Source organism: Convolutriloba macropyga, chromosome 2 (genome assembly GCF_964194025.1).
Source record: "Convolutriloba macropyga chromosome 2, txConMacr16.3, whole genome shotgun sequence".
Classification (NCBI taxonomy): domain Eukaryota; kingdom Metazoa; phylum Xenacoelomorpha; order Acoela; family Convolutidae; genus Convolutriloba; species Convolutriloba macropyga.
This window is the reverse complement of record NC_134469.1, coordinates 39047684-39065883: the sequence shown is the minus strand read 5'-3', so window position 1 is coordinate 39065883 and position 18200 is coordinate 39047684. Positions and strand designations below refer to the sequence as shown.

General features: G+C 35.0%; 1 protein-coding gene across 9 annotated transcripts in view; it reads right to left on the bottom strand.

Moving 5' to 3' along the window:
- LOC142358650 (multiple epidermal growth factor-like domains protein 8) overlaps positions 1-18200 on the bottom strand; it is a 142603-nt gene that overhangs the window by 103372 nt on the left and 21031 nt on the right. For 5 of the 9 annotated variants that reach the window (XM_075410125.1, XM_075410128.1, XM_075410127.1 and 2 more), the window contains exons 5-8: positions 13061-13256; positions 7400-7551; positions 1594-1728; positions 952-1026 (exon numbers count right to left, since the gene is read on the bottom strand). In XM_075410125.1, coding sequence (XP_075266240.1) covers positions 952-1026; positions 1594-1728; positions 7400-7551; positions 13061-13256 — 558 coding nt within the window. The remainder of the gene's footprint in view (positions 1-951; positions 1027-1593; positions 1729-7399; positions 7552-13060; positions 13257-18200) is intronic. The other 4 variants (XM_075410129.1, XM_075410132.1, XM_075410131.1 and 1 more) reach the window with 1 other exon arrangement.

The window sequence follows — 18200 nt, the reverse complement described above, 5'->3', positions numbered from 1 at the left end:
TTGTATGCCATAGTTGGCTATAAAACTGTCAAACTCTTCTTAGCCGAAAATAAGTTCAAAACAATCCAATGCCATAGACACTACTACACACCAATGACGTATCTGTTCTCCCCTTTTTTCTCCGGTTAACGCGAGCTACCTACAAAGCCACCAGAAATGAGATTGCAAATCTATTCATCATCAAACCCACCACCAATCCTCTCAACTTAAGCTAAGGAAACGTGCAAATGAGATGCCCATTAGTATATAGTCCCCATAATCGTCCCGCTTTTCTCAATTCGCTTCCTCATTTAATTGTCTAGTTATTTTTTCTTCATAAATATCTCACCCACCCCTTCTGCAACATTATAATAGCCAAAAAGATCGACTACAATATATCCTGTAAATTATTGCAACCAGATCAGATGGTAGCCAATTTTGATCCAATCATCTGATCTGCAATGAGTTCTTAGTCACTCCGCATCTACTGCCAATACTGAAGTTGTATAGACAATGGATTATCATTTTCCAATAGAACCGATTTGTTGGATGCTTCCTTAGAAGCGTTTTCGGTTTTGGCGTTTTCAAGTAAATTATTGCTTTCATTTAGGAAAGAGAAGGCACTTTAGAACAGCGGAGCTTTTAATGTTTCTCATTTGTTACAGTAACATCATTTGGCTAGGTAAACAGAGTTGATACCATTTTTTGCTTTCAAGTTTGGTCGACTCGTACTACCATTCCACGGATGATCTCTCTATACAATTGGAAATAATTGTTTTTTCAAAATATTAAAAGAAAACTAAAAACTAAGAACTTCAGATCTCTAATTGCTGGTTATATTTAAAATTTTCACTTTAAATTTCTCTGAAGTAAATATCGCAGAGAACGTCTTAAATGAGGAAACAGATACGTCATTGTGACTATTTTGCAAAAATATTGATATGCTCGTTGTGATTCTGCAAAGTTACCCACTTGATTTATCGGTCTGCATTTCTTTACGCAACAAGTCTTTGATGTCCATTATCAAGTACTTGATTCGCTCATTTGCTGCAACGCAACCAACATCAGTTAAGACAGAAGAATCAATTAACATAACTAAGAAGGAAGAGGAACTAAAGCTGAAACTAATTTGGGTTAATTCGCTAGCCAGTCGCGCGGGTTACACACTTATATATGCGCACAAAACGATTCTCGGGATACTAAATTGTAAACGCATCTTATCAGCTATTATTTCGCCTACTTTTTGCTTTTTTAGCCTGCTCCTGATCATTTCTGGCAGGTCTTGATAGAACGGTTTGGCAGTTATGCCCCTTAAAATAAAACTACCCGAAACAATTTTAAATATGTGGCAAATCAATTTTGAGAATAGATGCTTCTATGTATCCAAGCATCCAGGCTTCTGTGAAACTGTTGTCCTTTCTTACTGAGCAAAGTATCACCTGTGCATTTGTGAGAAAGGAAACAGTTCCAAGTCTTAAGAGCTCCTAACCAATTGACACGAAACTCAAAATTCGACTGGTACGGTTAGAAGCTTGGCTAATTGCAACTACAGCGAAAATACTGCCAGTGGTTTAAATAAAGAGGAAAGGAGGTGGTATGTATGTATGTATGTACCTTTCTCTGAAGGTGACAAGTTGGCCTTGTCAGTCCAGAGGACACAATCCAAGTGCAAGAAGTAGAGCTCGTTCCTGTAGCACATATCATCAGCACCAAAGCCACGCTCGCGCTTGTGCGAGTAGGCTGTACCACCTAAATGGGCCGCACATATACAAGCATCCAATACTACTGATTCTCGAAATACAGGCGGAAGTCATTTTTTTAAATCAGTGTTTTTAGTTAGATCTGCAAACACCTGATATATTTGCAACGCAAATTTCCAGCAGCCCAATCACTGAGTTTCTCAAGAGGATAAATTGTCCACATGGTGATTCAAACAGCACAAAGCTCAGCTCGCGCTAGTTTGCGTCCAAGTGAATGAAACTAGTGCTTGCAGAATCCAACATACCCAGTGAATGAAACAATGAGAAACTTATGCTGAATAAAACAAACAGGCTCGGTAATTTGCGATCGCACATAATGTTCCCACCCCACTCATCCGATTTTTTGGCTTAATTAACTACCAAATCAGGAAGAGATAGAAAACTTTCAGAAATTCAAATATTGTTTAAAAATAAATGCTGTATGAATAAAAAAATGCTTCCAATTCATCTAACTAAAAAATAATAAAAAACAAAGTCAAAATAGCGCCAAATAGAACTTAAACTAAAGAAATTATTTTGTACTTCACTAGAAAAAAATGGGACCAGCCCTTAATGAGATTCGGCAAAAGGTAGACAAAAAAGAAAACGGAAAAATTAAAAAATGCATTTATAGTTTTTAAAAACAAACCATTTCAAATAAGAAAAGCATTAGATATCAACTAATATCTTGAAATAGGTTTATGATCATTCAAATCTTCATTTTAAGACATTGCGATCTATCATTATCCAGAAAACTATCGTCTACAAAAATAAACAACAAATACAGACGGAAAACAAAAAAAAATCAATTAGATTTTGCGACAAAAACTGTGTCGAAGCCGTTAAAACCATAATATCCAATTGCGCCTTCTTCAAACATCAATAATGTTATATTTTATCTCTGAACAAGGAGACTAGGTAACAAATACGCAAAGTTTACAAAAAATCATTTTCGAAACAATTAATTTCAAAGTCCTTTCAAAGTCAAACTTTAGAACACAATTAATTTCAAAGTCAAAAAAAAAAATAAGCTAGCATCTGCAATCATTATATAGGTTCATTTATTTCTCTAAAAAACAAAACCAGATCATTCATTATTCAGAATACGTCAGACGTCCACAAAAAGAACGACAAATAGAGAAAAATCAGATTATATTTTTTTTGTCAGAAAGCGAAGTCGAAGCCATTAAAGCAATGGGGAATGCACAAAAAAGATAAGATAGGTTCTATTGCCTAACGCAACTAATTTGTTATCCGAAGGGTAATTAAAGAAACAAGGAAAAAGTAGACAAAAAAGACCAGTAAAGGGAAAAGTTAAAAATATGTCTATTTTTTAAACCTTTGATTTCAAAGTCATCAAAACTTTTAGCTACAACTGAAATCAGTAAAAAGCTTTCTTTTCTCATCCTCAGGAAGGCGCTCAGATCTGCAATTAAACGGAATATTTCATAGGATCACAAAAAAATTCTGCTAGAAGACTGTCGAAGAAGTTAAAACCATAACCTATTCTGTAAAACAAAATAACGTCAATTGCGCTTTAAATGAACACCAATAACGCGATGAGTGACATCGAATGGTGAGACTAGTTAACAAGTACACAAAAAGGGGAAGCGCAAAGGAGAAGTTGAAAAATGCATTTCTATTTTTCGAAAACATTTAATTTCAAAGTCATAGAAACAATAGCTATCAAATAAAATCAATCAAAAGGTTCATTTAATTCGCCAGAAAAATACATTGAGATTAGTCAATATTCAGAAATCTACAAAAAGAACAAAAAATACACAACATCAAATTCTAAACTGAGTTTTTGCAAAAAAAACCAGTGTCACAAACTTTAGAACAATAAGCGATGCACTAAGCATAAGATATTTCAATTGTGCATTTGCTCAATACGAAAAAGGCGATATGCGACCTTTAAAAAAAGATATTAGGTAATAGGTACACAAAACTACAGCAATGTGCAAATTTTTAAAAAAAAACGTCTATCCATTTTTTTAATACATTTGATTTCAAAATCATGAAAAGATTTATTTATCGTCAGTAAATAGGTTAATTTGTTCATCCATAGGAAGCCACTAAGACCTGCAATTAACCAGAAGTTTTTACACGACAAAAAGAAAAACCCTTTAACTTCTGCTAGAAGACAGTGTCGAAGCCGTTAAATCAACCATCTATTTTAGAATTAACATTTTGTGTAACAGGAAACTAAGAATTCTAAGCAAGAACTATTGTTCTCACTTGCCTCGAAATAGTTTGTCATATGATGAGGCCAAAAGAATTTTTGGCTATTTTGTGAAATTATTACATAATGGCGCATCAGGCAATGTTACTATCAGGCAACTATAAGTACCTCATTTTATTTACTTCAATAAATATTCAAAGTAAATTCATTTCTTAAAATGAACTTCCCTTATCCTTGCTTGAGAGTATAAGGAAGCAATTTAGGTCAGATGTAACACAAAGATGTACTGCGCTTAAAGACGTACTAGACGCCTCTGAAATTTAGGTTTGCACATAAAGTTCTGAAACCTCTGAAATACAATTTTCACTTAAACATCCACAAAATGAGGAGATAGAACACTTTCAAAAATTCGTGTTTGAAAACAAACACATTAGTAAAAAAAAACATTTTAAAAGCAAAATATTAAAAATTTTATGAAACACCTTAGGCCCGATGAGAGCTGCCATCAATGACACTAAGAGGCAAGACATAAAGCAAAATAAAATATCTACAACAAACATTAATTACGACAAAAACTCAAGGTCTATTGTCTTAAACATAGTGGTTCATTTTTTCGAGTGAGGTTAAGTGAGCAAGATTGACCTAAAAGCAGAAATGACATCACGAACACAAATAATAACTGCTAAGCAGTAGAAGTCACTAAGTCATTGAAAAAGTCAATTCCAAGAAGTCAGGGTAAGACGAAACAAAAATCTGTTAGAGGAATTGAAAAAAAATAGGACAGCAATGATAACCGCCGGAAATTGCTGACGCGGCTATTATAAACTCATAATAAAGTCAAACCAGCATCAGATAAAACCTAATTTAAGAAATTATTTCATAATTCAGTAGAGAATCGTTCTTAATGAGAATAGTTAACAAGTCGGAAAAAAAACGAAGAGCGCTAAGTTGAAAAATACGTTAATGCGTTTGAAAACAAATAATATCGAAGTCACTAAAACGATTAGTTATCAACTAAAATCTTTAAATAGGTTCATTATTACATCAAAAGGAAACCACTGAGATCTTTTATTACCCAAAAACGACATTTTCATGAGACTACAAAAATAACGACAAATGCAGGCAACAAATATTGCGAGAAAACTGTCTCGAAGCCGTTAAAACCATCAGCTAATCACTAAAAACATTTAAAATATTCCATTGAACCTTTTCATTAAACCCGAATGGAACCAGTTATTATTGTGATGATGTGACAAAAAAGGATCTCAAAAATGTGCAGATATCCAAAAAAAAATGAAAATCTTAAACAAATCCATAAAAGCATTAGTTAAAAAACAAAACCAGTATAAAAATTACATTTCAATTCATTAAAAAGAGGATGTTTTCTATGTTTGCTGAAACTAAGATACAAGTCGTCGACAAAAACAAGACACTTATAGCAAGAGAAAAAGAACTAGCCCACTTCTGCATTTATTCAAGATGTTGTTAGCAGTTTTAAGGTCTACACTTTCAGCAATATTAAACATTCAAATCGGTAAAACGAGTAAACCGATCAAGCGAAAAATCGTAAACGATCAACAAGACAAATAATTTGTTGCGATGATGGATCTAGCAGTGATCTGATATATTTTTTCATTATTTCAAGAACGCTTTCTTCGGGGGTCATGGTTTTGGTACAGGCATAAAGAAACAAAATTCTCTAATTTCACCCCCCCCCCCACAGGCTGATAACGACTTCAAATTTGAAAACAACCAACTAACGTTGGGCGAATTGCTCTCAAACGACCGGCGAGCGGTTGGCTTCGTCAGTAGCTAGCCACAGTTTAGCGAGCAGCGGTGGGGGATGCTGGGGGGGGGGGGGGTGGTCAACGGTGGGAGAGGGTTTCGGTCGCACGGGACCCTTACGGCCTGAACAATGTGCAGGGTTGGGGATTGCGGAGAGGGGTGAATTGAAATAGCATAAAAAAGACCAACGGGACTAATATAATTGCTGAACGTCGTTTGAGAGCAATTGAACAGTGGGCTAAAGAAGCATATTTAGTGCCATTTTTGATGCTGAAACTTGAAAAAGTAAGGACAAAGCTGAGCTAAAAAAAAGTCGGGTCAAACAGTTCACTCACACCCGAAATAAGATAGCGTCTTAGTTTCTGAATGAGAGCAATTTAGATCACGTAAAAATTAGGAAGTGAAGACTGGTACAAGTTACCCAAACGATCAACGCGTCAGACAGGAAAACATTGGTCAGGCGGAAAATCGTATAAAGACCGCAGGATTTCAACATAGTTTGAGAGCAATTAAAAACCAAATTGAGCATATAGTTCCCACCACTAAGGCGGGGTCGGAACAAAAAAAGTTTGTGCTGTGTAACGTGGATTAACTAACAATATATATATTTTAAGTTATTGCGGAACACCGCAAAAAAAACAAATAGCGTCGAAGAATTGCGCTCGGACGACTAGTGGCAAATCGCATCTATAGCAGACTGCTTCAGTCGGGGTGGGGCTTCAAATGACATCATTAGAGGTAATTATATTCCACTAAACAACTAAAATTATATAAAGTGAAAAAATTAAACCAGTTTTGGCTTACTTTTTATTTGAGTTTTAGTAGTGAACTGCCGCCACTTGTGTTGATACTTGTGAATGAGAGATAAATTTTGATCAAGCAAAACGAAAAAGTCAAGGGCCCTAAAGTCACTCGAAAAGACAAAACAGTCAAGCATAAAAAAAACACGTTTACAACAACTTCTTCAAACTTCGTTCGAGAACAATTAATCATTACAACAAAACGGACATATATGTACACTGGATCAAGTTCAAAATGATACAATTTGATTGGGCACACATGTTAGTTCACACCATCATTTCTGGACATCACACTATAGTTTTGTGCTAATAGAACTGCAGAGAATTCAGAGTTTGAATTCTGTGGGGGTCAACCTCTAAGAACCGCCCTTCCACACCATAAGTATAAGTCTCCAAAACAGTTTCTGTGAATCGCATACGGATCTATTCTGTTTCCCACACCCCTCTCCCCCCCCCCCCCAGCTTATTGAGCATAAAACCTTTTCTGAGCCCGAGGCGCATGTGCTATTTTCCTATATAGTAACGTTCTATATAACATATAATTTGTAACTGGAGGTCATAAAAAACACGGGGCCGAAACAGAATAGATCCCGCATACTTGGAGACTAGTGAGCTGAAAGGCTCTAAGAGCACTTAATGCCAGCTGGTCGCTACCTGTTTATCCAGTTTTTGGGGACAAAAAGTCAGACGAAAAATCGGTCAAGCAAAAAATCGTATAAAAAAGACCGACAGGACTAATATAGTTGCTACAAGCTTCGTTTGAGAGCAATTAATAAATAATTCAATCATCTTAAAACTAAGAACAGCTTTCAATAATCCTTGGCAGCTTTCAATAATCCACTTTTTACAACAAATCTGGAACAGCACCTGCCGCTGCGATGTCCGACATATGCAATTAGAGGTTTCTCACTTACCAAATATGACCATATAGTTTCCCAGTACAACTGCAGTGTGGTAGGCCATACTGGGTGGTCTGGCAGCCTCAGTTTGATTCCCAGTGGACCACTCAGAGAGGAACATCTTGTCAGTATTGAGTACAAACAATCGGTCACTCCTCTCAGATGACCTGAACACCGCACATGCTTACACGCGAGTTATTGAAACGTCTGATGGTTCCGAACTACACTTTAGTTGGATATAGAGACACAATGTTCTCCCATGTTTTTTGTTCAGTTCAACTTCTTGGTCGATCGACAAACTCCGTGTCAAAAGATTTGTAAGATATTAGAAAGCCCGTCGAGCGCAGAATACTTCAATTGAAACATTTTTGAATTTCGTCTTCTCGAGCTGAGGTTCAACGGCTTAGGGGCTTAATTTTGCCTTTTTGTCACTTTTAGAGGATTTTTTTTTTGTCAAATTTTAATAATTTTCCCGACTGATTATATCATTCATTACCTTTCTGCCCAAATTTTCGTTAAGACTTTCCAAGGGCTGCTAACCTGTTTGGTTACAGCTAGACATTTTCGAAAAAAATTGAAGTACTTAAGCATCTTTTTAATATTGTACAGAATCAGCAATTTGCAGCAAAGTTATGTAAGTTTTTGCAACTCATCTCTTTTAAGGCTGCTAACTCGTTCATATTTGAATAACACAAGGGCTCTGGCGCTTCAATTTGTCCTGTACAATGATTTAAAATTACAGTTTTAGAGTTAGAGCCATTTACACTAACTTGCGTTAATTTTTCAGCAAATTCTCGCTAATTGCAGATACCTTAATTAGAAGTTTTGTTGTTATCAGCTGTTGAAATAAGTCAATATTTGTTTAATTTCCCGAAACAAAATAACTATACAAAAATGCAGAAAACCTCGCAGATATTTCCGAAAGAACACTTAAAACCAACGTTATTGTTCCAACATTTTTCCAAAATGGGGGAATATATGGCAGGCTGGCTTTTTTCTTTTTCTTCAGGTCAAATTTTCACTTTTTGTTTACGCATCGTAGAGAAAGAAGAGATACATCATTTTGTAGAAGTCAGAGCCAAATGATTGCTGTGATACTCTTTATATGTAAGAAAACGATTTTTTAAGTGCAAGAAAAAGGAAAACCATAGCCCGCAGATTGCCGGAAAATAGCCGCGATAGACGCTTGTGGCCAACCATGAATTGAAACAACTAAAGAAAAAAGATTGATAGATCGACCACCAGCTTTTTAATAGACCACTAGACTTTTTGGGTTAGATCCGGACTGGGTTAGACACATTTGCTCTACAAGGAAAAAACCCTAATGGGGCTTTTTCAAAATTAATATTTGATATTAAAACCCAAGACTCTATTACTCAGGAATTAGGGCATATAAATTTTGCACTACTTAGATGCACACTATTGACCTTTAATTACTAAATGTTCATAAAATTAAAAGTTCCATAAGTGAGTTCAGAAGTCATTTTTTGAGTCTAGTCACGCAATTGACTTAAACGAAAAAATGACGTCACGAACACAAATTTTAATTGCAAAGCAGTAGAAGTCACTAAGTCATTGAAAAAGTCAATTCCAAGACGTCAGGGTAAGACAAAACAAAAATCTGTTAGACGAAGTAAAAAAAAATAGCAGGAAAAGTCCTGAAATACAATTCAAAGAATTGAATGGAAAACTTAGAATTACTCTACCTGACCAGCAGATCAATTCAACGATGCCAGCCAAAACACATACAAAATCATCGAAAAATTGTGAAACAAACAATCAAATAAACTAAACAAAATATATAATCATTGATAAAACGTTGAAGCTTTTACCTCTAAGGCAAAATTTGATCCCTTTAAATATACCTATTTCAAAAATATCTTCAAAACCAAATTTTGTTTCTGAAATTGGTGCAGTATTATATTTGCACGGCTTGAAAAAATTCATTGGCCCTTGAAGATCGATTAACTTTAAATTCAAAAATTAAAAAAAAATGATATCAATTGAAATTTTAATAAATGTTAGTGAAAATCGTGATATTAATATCATTTCTTAAGAAATGATTCTAGTGTCTCTAGAGGCTATCCAGTAAACCAATTCTAAGCCTTAAAAAATTAATTGGTTCAAAGATCGATAGGCAATAATTTTTAAATTCAAATTTCAAAAAACAGAAATTCGTTCTATTAAAATCTTGAAAATCATTCAATTACCCCGAGCAAATATTTAATAACACACTATCAAACCCTGTATGAGGCTATCTGGCTACACAGGCAAGAAAAACTGAATAAAAGACAAATGTTTTGAAAAAAACTTGAAAGTTTTATCAGAAAATTTTCAAAATTCGAAAGGTTAAATTGTTGAAAACAAATTCAATGAAACTAACAACTATGCAGTAACTTTTCGCAGACCATGGAATAGGTTTCCTGGCACTTGAGAATGGACAAATACCAAAAATTGACAAAACACTTGCAGACTTTTTCAATAAAAAAAGCTCAAATTCGAGACATTAAAATGTTGAAAACCACTCCATTATTACTAGAAATTATAGTTTGCCCTATTATCATACCCTAAAGGAGATTCCGTGGCCCCTGAAGCCGGAAAAACGCAAAAAGTGAAACTTTTCAAAAAAATTTTGAAAAAAATGCGTGTTTGTTTGTAGTACCAAAACATAAAGCTCATAAAATGGTCATAACAAGTACTTTTGTCTCGCAAAAGGCCCTCATCAACTTTTAAAAAACTTCAACCTAAGACTATTCAAGTAAAAAACTTAAAAAAATCACCAAAAAAACAAGAAATTGCACCATTTTAAGCCCAAAAACTCCTAAAAAATGACCTTTTTACCTTGAATTGAGGCCATCCCAGCAGCTGCAACACTATAAGCACATGATGGACTACTAACGTCCACTTTAGGCCTCTAATGAAACTTAATGCCCGCTGGGCTTTCCCTGTTTATCCCGTTTGGAAAAATCAAAGTCATTGAAAAATGTGTGAAAACATCTTAAAAAAACATCGCCCCAATACAATTCAAATTCTTTGATTTGTAAAAATAAAGGAGCGCTGTATTAGCCGCCTGGAATTGCTGACGCAGCTATTAAAAATACTTAACAAAGTTGAAACTTTTGGTTTTTCTCTTTGTTTGTTTTTCAGGCCCTCGAACAAACCATCTTGCAAGAAAAAAAAGCCTTTATATAGTGAGCTAAATGAATCAACTGCAAACAATTTTAAAATAAGAAAGAGAAAGACGAATAAGAGCAAGAGAGATAAATGAAATAGCCGAATTTTGTAAAATTATCTTAGTACCTACGCTGAAACCTTGAAAAAACCCAAAGAGATCATTTGCAAATTAATTGAAATTTAAACAGACTTGGCCAAATATGGGAAATTCGAGACGAGAACTACAGAAAATAATGTGAGGAAGAACGAAAACTTATCTTTTATTCAATATTCTGTTGTTTGTTCCTGATGCTTCAGGTGAATTAAAGCTCTTCGTTGGTCTCTAACTGACCATGAATATAGGAAAACAGGAAGAGCAAAAAAAGATGAAATTACAAGTATTTTTGCTTCAAATGAGAAATAGGAAAGCAAATCAGGAAAGGTTAAGGAAAAGTGGAAATTCACTTTCTGGTTTTTTTCCTGCGAAATTATGATCTGCCTTCTAATCCTTCTTCATTGTATACGTTCAATTTAAGCTTTAATATGGCATAAACAAACGCGTCAGATAAAATTGGTTTTTTGGAATTGGTTTCATAGTGCACATTCAGAAATGGATTGCTTTTCAACTTCTTTACTTCAAATTTGAATTGACTTTGATGTTTGCAGTGTTCTAATGGTCTCATTTCGATGAACACTGTTGTTTATTAGATATTCTACTGGAGTCATTTATATGTTTTCATTTAAAAACAATAAAAAATAATGTTTTTTTAGCTAGCAAGTTTCTTTCCAAATTGCTGAAACAGTTTGCTAAAAGCACTTCCTCCAGTCAGTTAAGGCTTCTATAGGACTATATTTAGCTGAATTGATTCTGTGCGCAGAAATCGTAGCCGGAAGAAGAGAAAAAAGACATAGTCGACAGATTGCCGAAAAAAAGCCAACGTTGACGCACATCGGGATTGAAACAGAAAAAAAGACAAGGGAAATTGAGATAATTTTTTTCCTACGTTTCAAAAAAAACCTCAAATTTGGTCTGCAATTTCAGATAGATTCTAAATCTATAACTAATTCGGCTTCTACACTGAAAGGTATTAAGCATAATGCTAATGTCAGCTAGCAATCGCTCTAATGAACTTTTCCAACCTAACGCACTATGACTTAATGACCGAGCTTTATATGTTCATCCCATTTCTTTTAATTTTGCTCTTTTGACTTTGACAGTAATCGCCACATTATTTTTAGTTAGATTCTAAATCTATACTTGCTTCAGCTTCTAAACTGAAGGGTATAATAAAACTTAATAATAATATCAGTTAGCAATCGCTCTAAGGAACTTTGATATTCAAATTCACTACGACTTAATGACCGGGCTTTATCGGTTTATCCCTTCTTTAGCTTTTGCTCTTTTGACATTGACCGTATTCATTACTGCGTAATTCAATGCGTGAAAGAATTCAAAATCCATACAGTTGAAACAGTCAGTGAGTCAAGTCAGAAGTCAAGCGTGAAAATCGTGACTCATGTAAAACGTGATCAAAAGGAAAAAGCGAATTAGAAAACACAGCCAGAAGACTTCCGGAAACGACTCGGAGCAGAAAATTGACCACCATAACCGTCGAAATGATAGCCGTCGAGAGGCTGAACAATTAGTGCAATCTTTGTCAGTTTAATTGGAAGAGATTTCATTTGTTGAACAAATTTTCAATGAGAAAAAAAATTATGCTAAAAATCACTTAATTATTTGCGGCTTCGAGCGGCTAAACTGACGGCTTCATTTTTTCTGAGAACAACCGTCTGTTATTAAATATTATTTGCAAGTAATTGCTCTTTTTGAGCATCAAATTTCTGAGAAGCTGCTGTGTACTGCAAAAATTGACAGTGCATGTGGTTTAATATGTCATTATATCAAAATCCGGGTTGTGATTTTTTCCAGTTTTAAGGTTAGTGAAAGTTCTCATTAAGGTGGCCCCAAAAAATTGCTTAAACTTGAGCTTTTTAAATCTGATTGACAAAAAGAGTTTTTCTTCTCAGAGCAAGAAAAATTTTGACAAACTTTGGACCTATGTTGGAACTTTCTGTGCTACGCGCAGTCTCGCGTGCGCCGTCTTGTTTCCCCATTCCTATTAGTTTCAGACTTCATTTTTAACGAAATAGCCAACATAATATCAATTCGATCTCCGACAAAACGTTTCGCCACAAACTTTATAGGCGTTCACATCATGCAAAGAATAACAAACCATTTCAGAACCATTGAAATTCTCTGTTCAAAAGAGTGCGAATGATAACATAATCGATTAACGTCGGGCGAATTGCTTTTTAACGTCGGTAGTAGCCAACTGGGGCTTAAGGATGATAGCACAAGCGAGGGGGGGGGGGGTGTTTGGGGGTGGAGTGGTGTGGCCCTGTAAATTCACTTTGAGTGCAATCCCTATGGGTCAAAGGTGTTCGATTAAGCCGTGTTTTCCAACATTTCTGTAAAAAATGTCTCAAGGAGCGGGATTAAGCAGTGAGTATGCAAGCTCTCACTTGATAGACACGGGCGTGAATCCTCCGAATATGAAGAGAGATCTGTATCTCTCCACGTAGACAGTGGAATGGCCTGCTAACTGCAGCACTGTAGTTTTCAGTCCGTACACTCTCACATTGAACTGCCATCGCTTGTCATTCTGACACCAGTCCAGAATGTGCACCTCCTCGTTATATGAATAGTTACTCATACGTCCTACAAACAAACAATAACTTCCGTTCGGACAACTGGTTTGAGAGAAACTATATAAAATATCTGCCGATGTTATTGAGTCACGCAACGAAGGAAAAATTTGACCAGCTTGTTTCTCTTCCTAATTTACCGCCAAAGCAATGTGATATCTTCCAAGTATAACAGGATCATAACACAAGTATAAAAGCGAATGCACAAAATCCTAGGAACATTCTAGTGGCAAGTATTAGATATGACGCTCCCTTAAAAGACTAGTAATTCTTTCAACTTCATTTTTAAAAATTGAGGCAAATGTACGGTCAAAAAAGTTGCCCATTGTTGAACATTTAAACGAACTGTTCGTTAATTTTCTCAATGGACTCTTTTAACTTGAATGTTATAATAAAATAACAAAGCTTTGTAGTTTTAGTTGACACTTATACAGTAATCAACTATTGAGTGCAAAAAATAAGCCCGCTTTATAATTCGAGTCTATACAGCTGGCTAAGATGTTAACATCTCATTGATAAGCAAATAAATTATACAAAATGATACAAATGAAATCAATCATTTACATCTCAAAAACACGCATGTTGAAGGAAAATAAACACGAAAGATTGCTTAGACCTTCATTTGGTACAAAGGTTAAAGATTGCCCTTTAAACCATGAGAATCTGCCTATTGGCTCAACCATACACATGATCTTATTAAAACTCTAAGGAGGTGATCAAAGAATTAATTCCCTAGGGCTTTACCAGCTTATACCGTTTCGGGGGGACGCAAAGTCTACTTCAATTGCTAGAGTGAGCAAAAGAATGTTCAAAAACGCTCTAGGTAAAAAAAATCAAAACGGTCAAGCAATAAATTTGCATAAATAAGATAACCGGCGAATCCGGATAATCCGGATAATAGCTGCCATTTATTTTGATAACCCCAATTGGTATTAAAAAATTGATTTTGTACAAAAACCATTTTTAAAGTGCGAACTGCTATGATAACATTCATTTCGCAGTGGAACAGACTCCTGTTACTCAATGAGAGAAAACAGAGGCTAGTATTAATACCAATAACGGCAATTAGAGACGGTAATTAAGACCTACAAGAACAAAGCTCAATCAAGAGATATATAAAATTGGGCTTTATGCGTTCTTCTAGTTTATTTTTGATCTCGAAACAAAATCTTGAAAAATATGGAATTTTTTTCCAAGATTTAGTGTTTTTTGGCAAAAATTCGTGGAGGTCAGAGGCATCAAAGTACGAAAACCACATAACTAAATGCCAAAATCTTGAAGAGCATCGCATAAAACTTTAGAAGTCAGAAGATACCTTTAAGCAGATCTAATGGCTGAAAAACGTACAATAAAACTACAAAAGAACGCAAGATTTTCAAAATCATTAACATTTCAAAAACAAACGGTAATTTAGAGAAATAAAAACGTTGGCTATAAGTTGGAGCAAATGAATTGATTAAAAATAAGCAGCACTAGAAAGCCAATAAGGGATATCGTATTTTTGATACTAAGCAATAAGACAACAAAAACACACGTAAGACCACAGAATAAACAGTTTTTTTGAAAAACCAGGTGTCACAATATTAAAAACAATTGTTATGAACTCAAGCTACTAATTAGATTCACCTATCACTTAAAAGCAACCGATGAAAACTGCAATTAAAGAGATTAAGTGATAAAACAGCAATAAGTACAACAATAACTAACAAAACACAAAAATTCGGTAAAACTTTTGAAAAACCAACAGCGCATGAGTCAAAGAAAAAACAGCTTAAGCTTGCAACGATTAATTCGATTAATTTGGGCATAATTAGCAATCGAGGAACCTTGTCATTAAGGAGACTAAGAGAAAAGACAACAAATTCAGCCATTAAATCTCGAAGACTTCAAATATTTGATAAAACTTCTTGAAAACAACGAAAGTCATAGAGATTTCGAAAGAACGTTTCAGTTGGACTCTAAAACTAAACTTAACTCGAATCTTAAACTGAAAGCTTAATAAGCTTAATACTAATGTCAGCTAGCAAAAACTATAATGAACTTTGATAACCTAATTCTCAATGACTGGGCTTTATCGGTTTATACCGTCTCTTATGATTTTGATCCTTTGACTTTGACCACAATTACTATATTGCGTAATTGAATGAGTGAAATCCATTCAGTTGAAACGGTGAGTGAAGTAAGTCAGATGTCAAACATAAAAATCGTGAATTATGTCAAACGAAAAACGTAATCAAAAAGTAAATCGAATTCAAGAAAGAAGAGGGCGCCTAAATAATAGCCGTTGACAGGCTGACGGCGGCTATTAATAATTACTCCGAAACACGAAAAAATCTTAAAATACTATGAGAACAGAGTGTTAGTCATGAAAACCAATAGCCAAACTCAAATACTTAATCAGGCTCAATTATGCCTCATTAGCAACCAACGACACTGCCATTATTGATGCTAGGTGATAAGACAACACAAATAACAAAGCTGGCAGGTTGCCAGAAACTAGCCCCTATAGCTTCGTAGATCTGCAGACTCAAAAAGATAAAACAGAACAAAACTTTTTTATTTAATGCTGAGATGTTGTATTTTGATTAAGCATCTGCTTAAGTTATTGCTGCTTCTATTAGGTGCTCTCAAATGCCCTTCAATTAGAGGGACACGCACTCACTAGACCTTATCTCTTTGAATTAAAGAAAACGTCAATTTCAGAGTCAGAAGTCATTTTTGAGCGTAAGGATTTTCGATTTAATCACGAATGAGCTAGAAAAGAGAAACCAAAAGAAGGCTTATAAGAGCCTCAGCTATCGCCGTGCGGCTATTAACAAAAAAAGGGGCTCTAACAACCAATTTTTCAAAAATATTGACACTAAATAGTGTCAAACTAAAAAAGCAATACCGGCCCGTCGAGGAGTTTAACTAATTTGCAAATATGCGCTATTACAACACAAAGGTATCATAATAATAGAACTCGAGAAACTAAAAACAGCAACCCAATTGCCGCACGTGAAAAAAATGCTTTCAAAAATCAAAATAATTGTTTAAGTACCAACTTCTCAATCCACTTCAAACGTACCTGGAGAAAATCAGGCTTCAAGCCTACTCGCTTTTTCGCTCCCTTTGCTAATCCAGCGTGATTAAAATCACCACTCCACTCCAATTTGACTTCTTAATGACGCGAAAAACCCAAAAAAGTGCGAAGAGATCTTAGAAAAAAGACAACACACCAATACAACCCAAAAACTTTGGGTTGTAAAAACTTAGCACCACAGGTCCTGAATTACAATTCAAGGAAGTTTTATTGACAGAACGAAAAAAAAACGAACTAAAAAGGACTAGGAGTGGAATTCGAAAACGATTCAAAAAAACACCCGATTAAAAACGAATAAAAAATCTCAGTCAACTTGCCGCATGTGAAAAGAAAATTATCGAATAGAAAAAGATTTTGTGTTGAAACACTGTTTACTCAGTTTAGTGAAACATTTTAGTGAAACACAAATTCAAAACCGCTCGATTTTTCGCTCCACTTCCTGCTTCGGCGTGACTAAAAAAACATGAAAATTTGTGAATTGTAAAAACAAATCCTGTGAATTGTAAAAATACGGCCACTATAATACATGGCTCAAAAGATGAGGTCAGCTTTTGAAATGCTTTTGAGATCAAATTGTCAGATGCAAAAAAAAACACAATCGCGAAAGCAAATATCAGTTTTTAAAAAAGTCATTTTCTCACTCCACTTTAAGACTGGTGTAAAAAAACTTTACGACACAAAACTATTTGCAGTTATGTTGTACTTAATATTTAGGCTATATGTCAAGTTTCTGTGGAGGGGGAATGTAAAGCCGACTGCATAGGCAATTGTTTTTAAGAATGTGGAGCTATTAGGAGCTAAAATTAGAGAAAATTTGGAGCTACGTAGAACTTAAATATAATCCGGGGAAAAAGCGGAGATGATAATAGACCAAATTAATCAAACATAAACCGACTACCATCAGATGAATTGCTCTCGAACGTTATACGGAGGCGTAGCTTGGTATTGTTTTGTGGGTGCAAAAAAAACTTTCCCGCTGGCGTTTGAATCTGAACCTACAGGGTGGTAGCCTGACCTCCTAACCACGCAACTACACGGACAGATACTTCGATTTCCATTCCCTCACAAAAGGTTTTACCACCAACGAACAAGATTCCGAAAAGAGCAACTTAGATCACTCAAAATGAAAAACTGAAGTGAGAAAACGTCACTCAAATAAAAGAATATTCCAGAACAAAAGCGCAAAAGAAATGGCTCAATCCGAAAAGAAATGTCCTCTGTCTTTACCCAGTTGGTCAGTTTCTGAGGATGAAAAGTAAATTGGACTAGTCAGAAAAACATATCCGACGAACGTAGGGCGAATAGCTCTCAAAGGACCAGCGAGCGGTTGGCTTCGTCAGTAGCTAACCACGGTATAGTGAGGCTAGCTTTAGCTTGATTCGACTCTGCAACTTTTAGTTTTCTAGCCTCGTTAGTAAATAAATTAAAAACTGATATTTTGAAAAGTTGCAAAATATTGCAAAATTTTAAAAAGCTTCCAGATTTAGCAGTGAAAACGTTCATATGGTAACTCTCTGCAGAGCGATTTTAATAGGAATTTCTTACTAATGTTTAGGTTTCGTGTGCAATTTTTATGTTTCCTTTTCAAATATTTTTAAGTTTTTAGGTTCCCAAGCGTCCGGTATTCTGCTAAGATGTGAAAACTTCACAAGTTCTGAGGATGGCAAATAGCACTAAGTTTCACAAGAATCAATTGAATAATGAATGAATAGATTGTGTTATGCACTTCTTATTTATACTTTTTATTTACATTTATGTCCAATCAGAATTTAGTTCATTCTATTAATAGATAGTGAATATTTTATAAGTTTTATTTGAGTCTGAGTCTATGTAGAAAAGCGGATATCTAGAAAAGCGTTTAGCATGGGTTGGAAA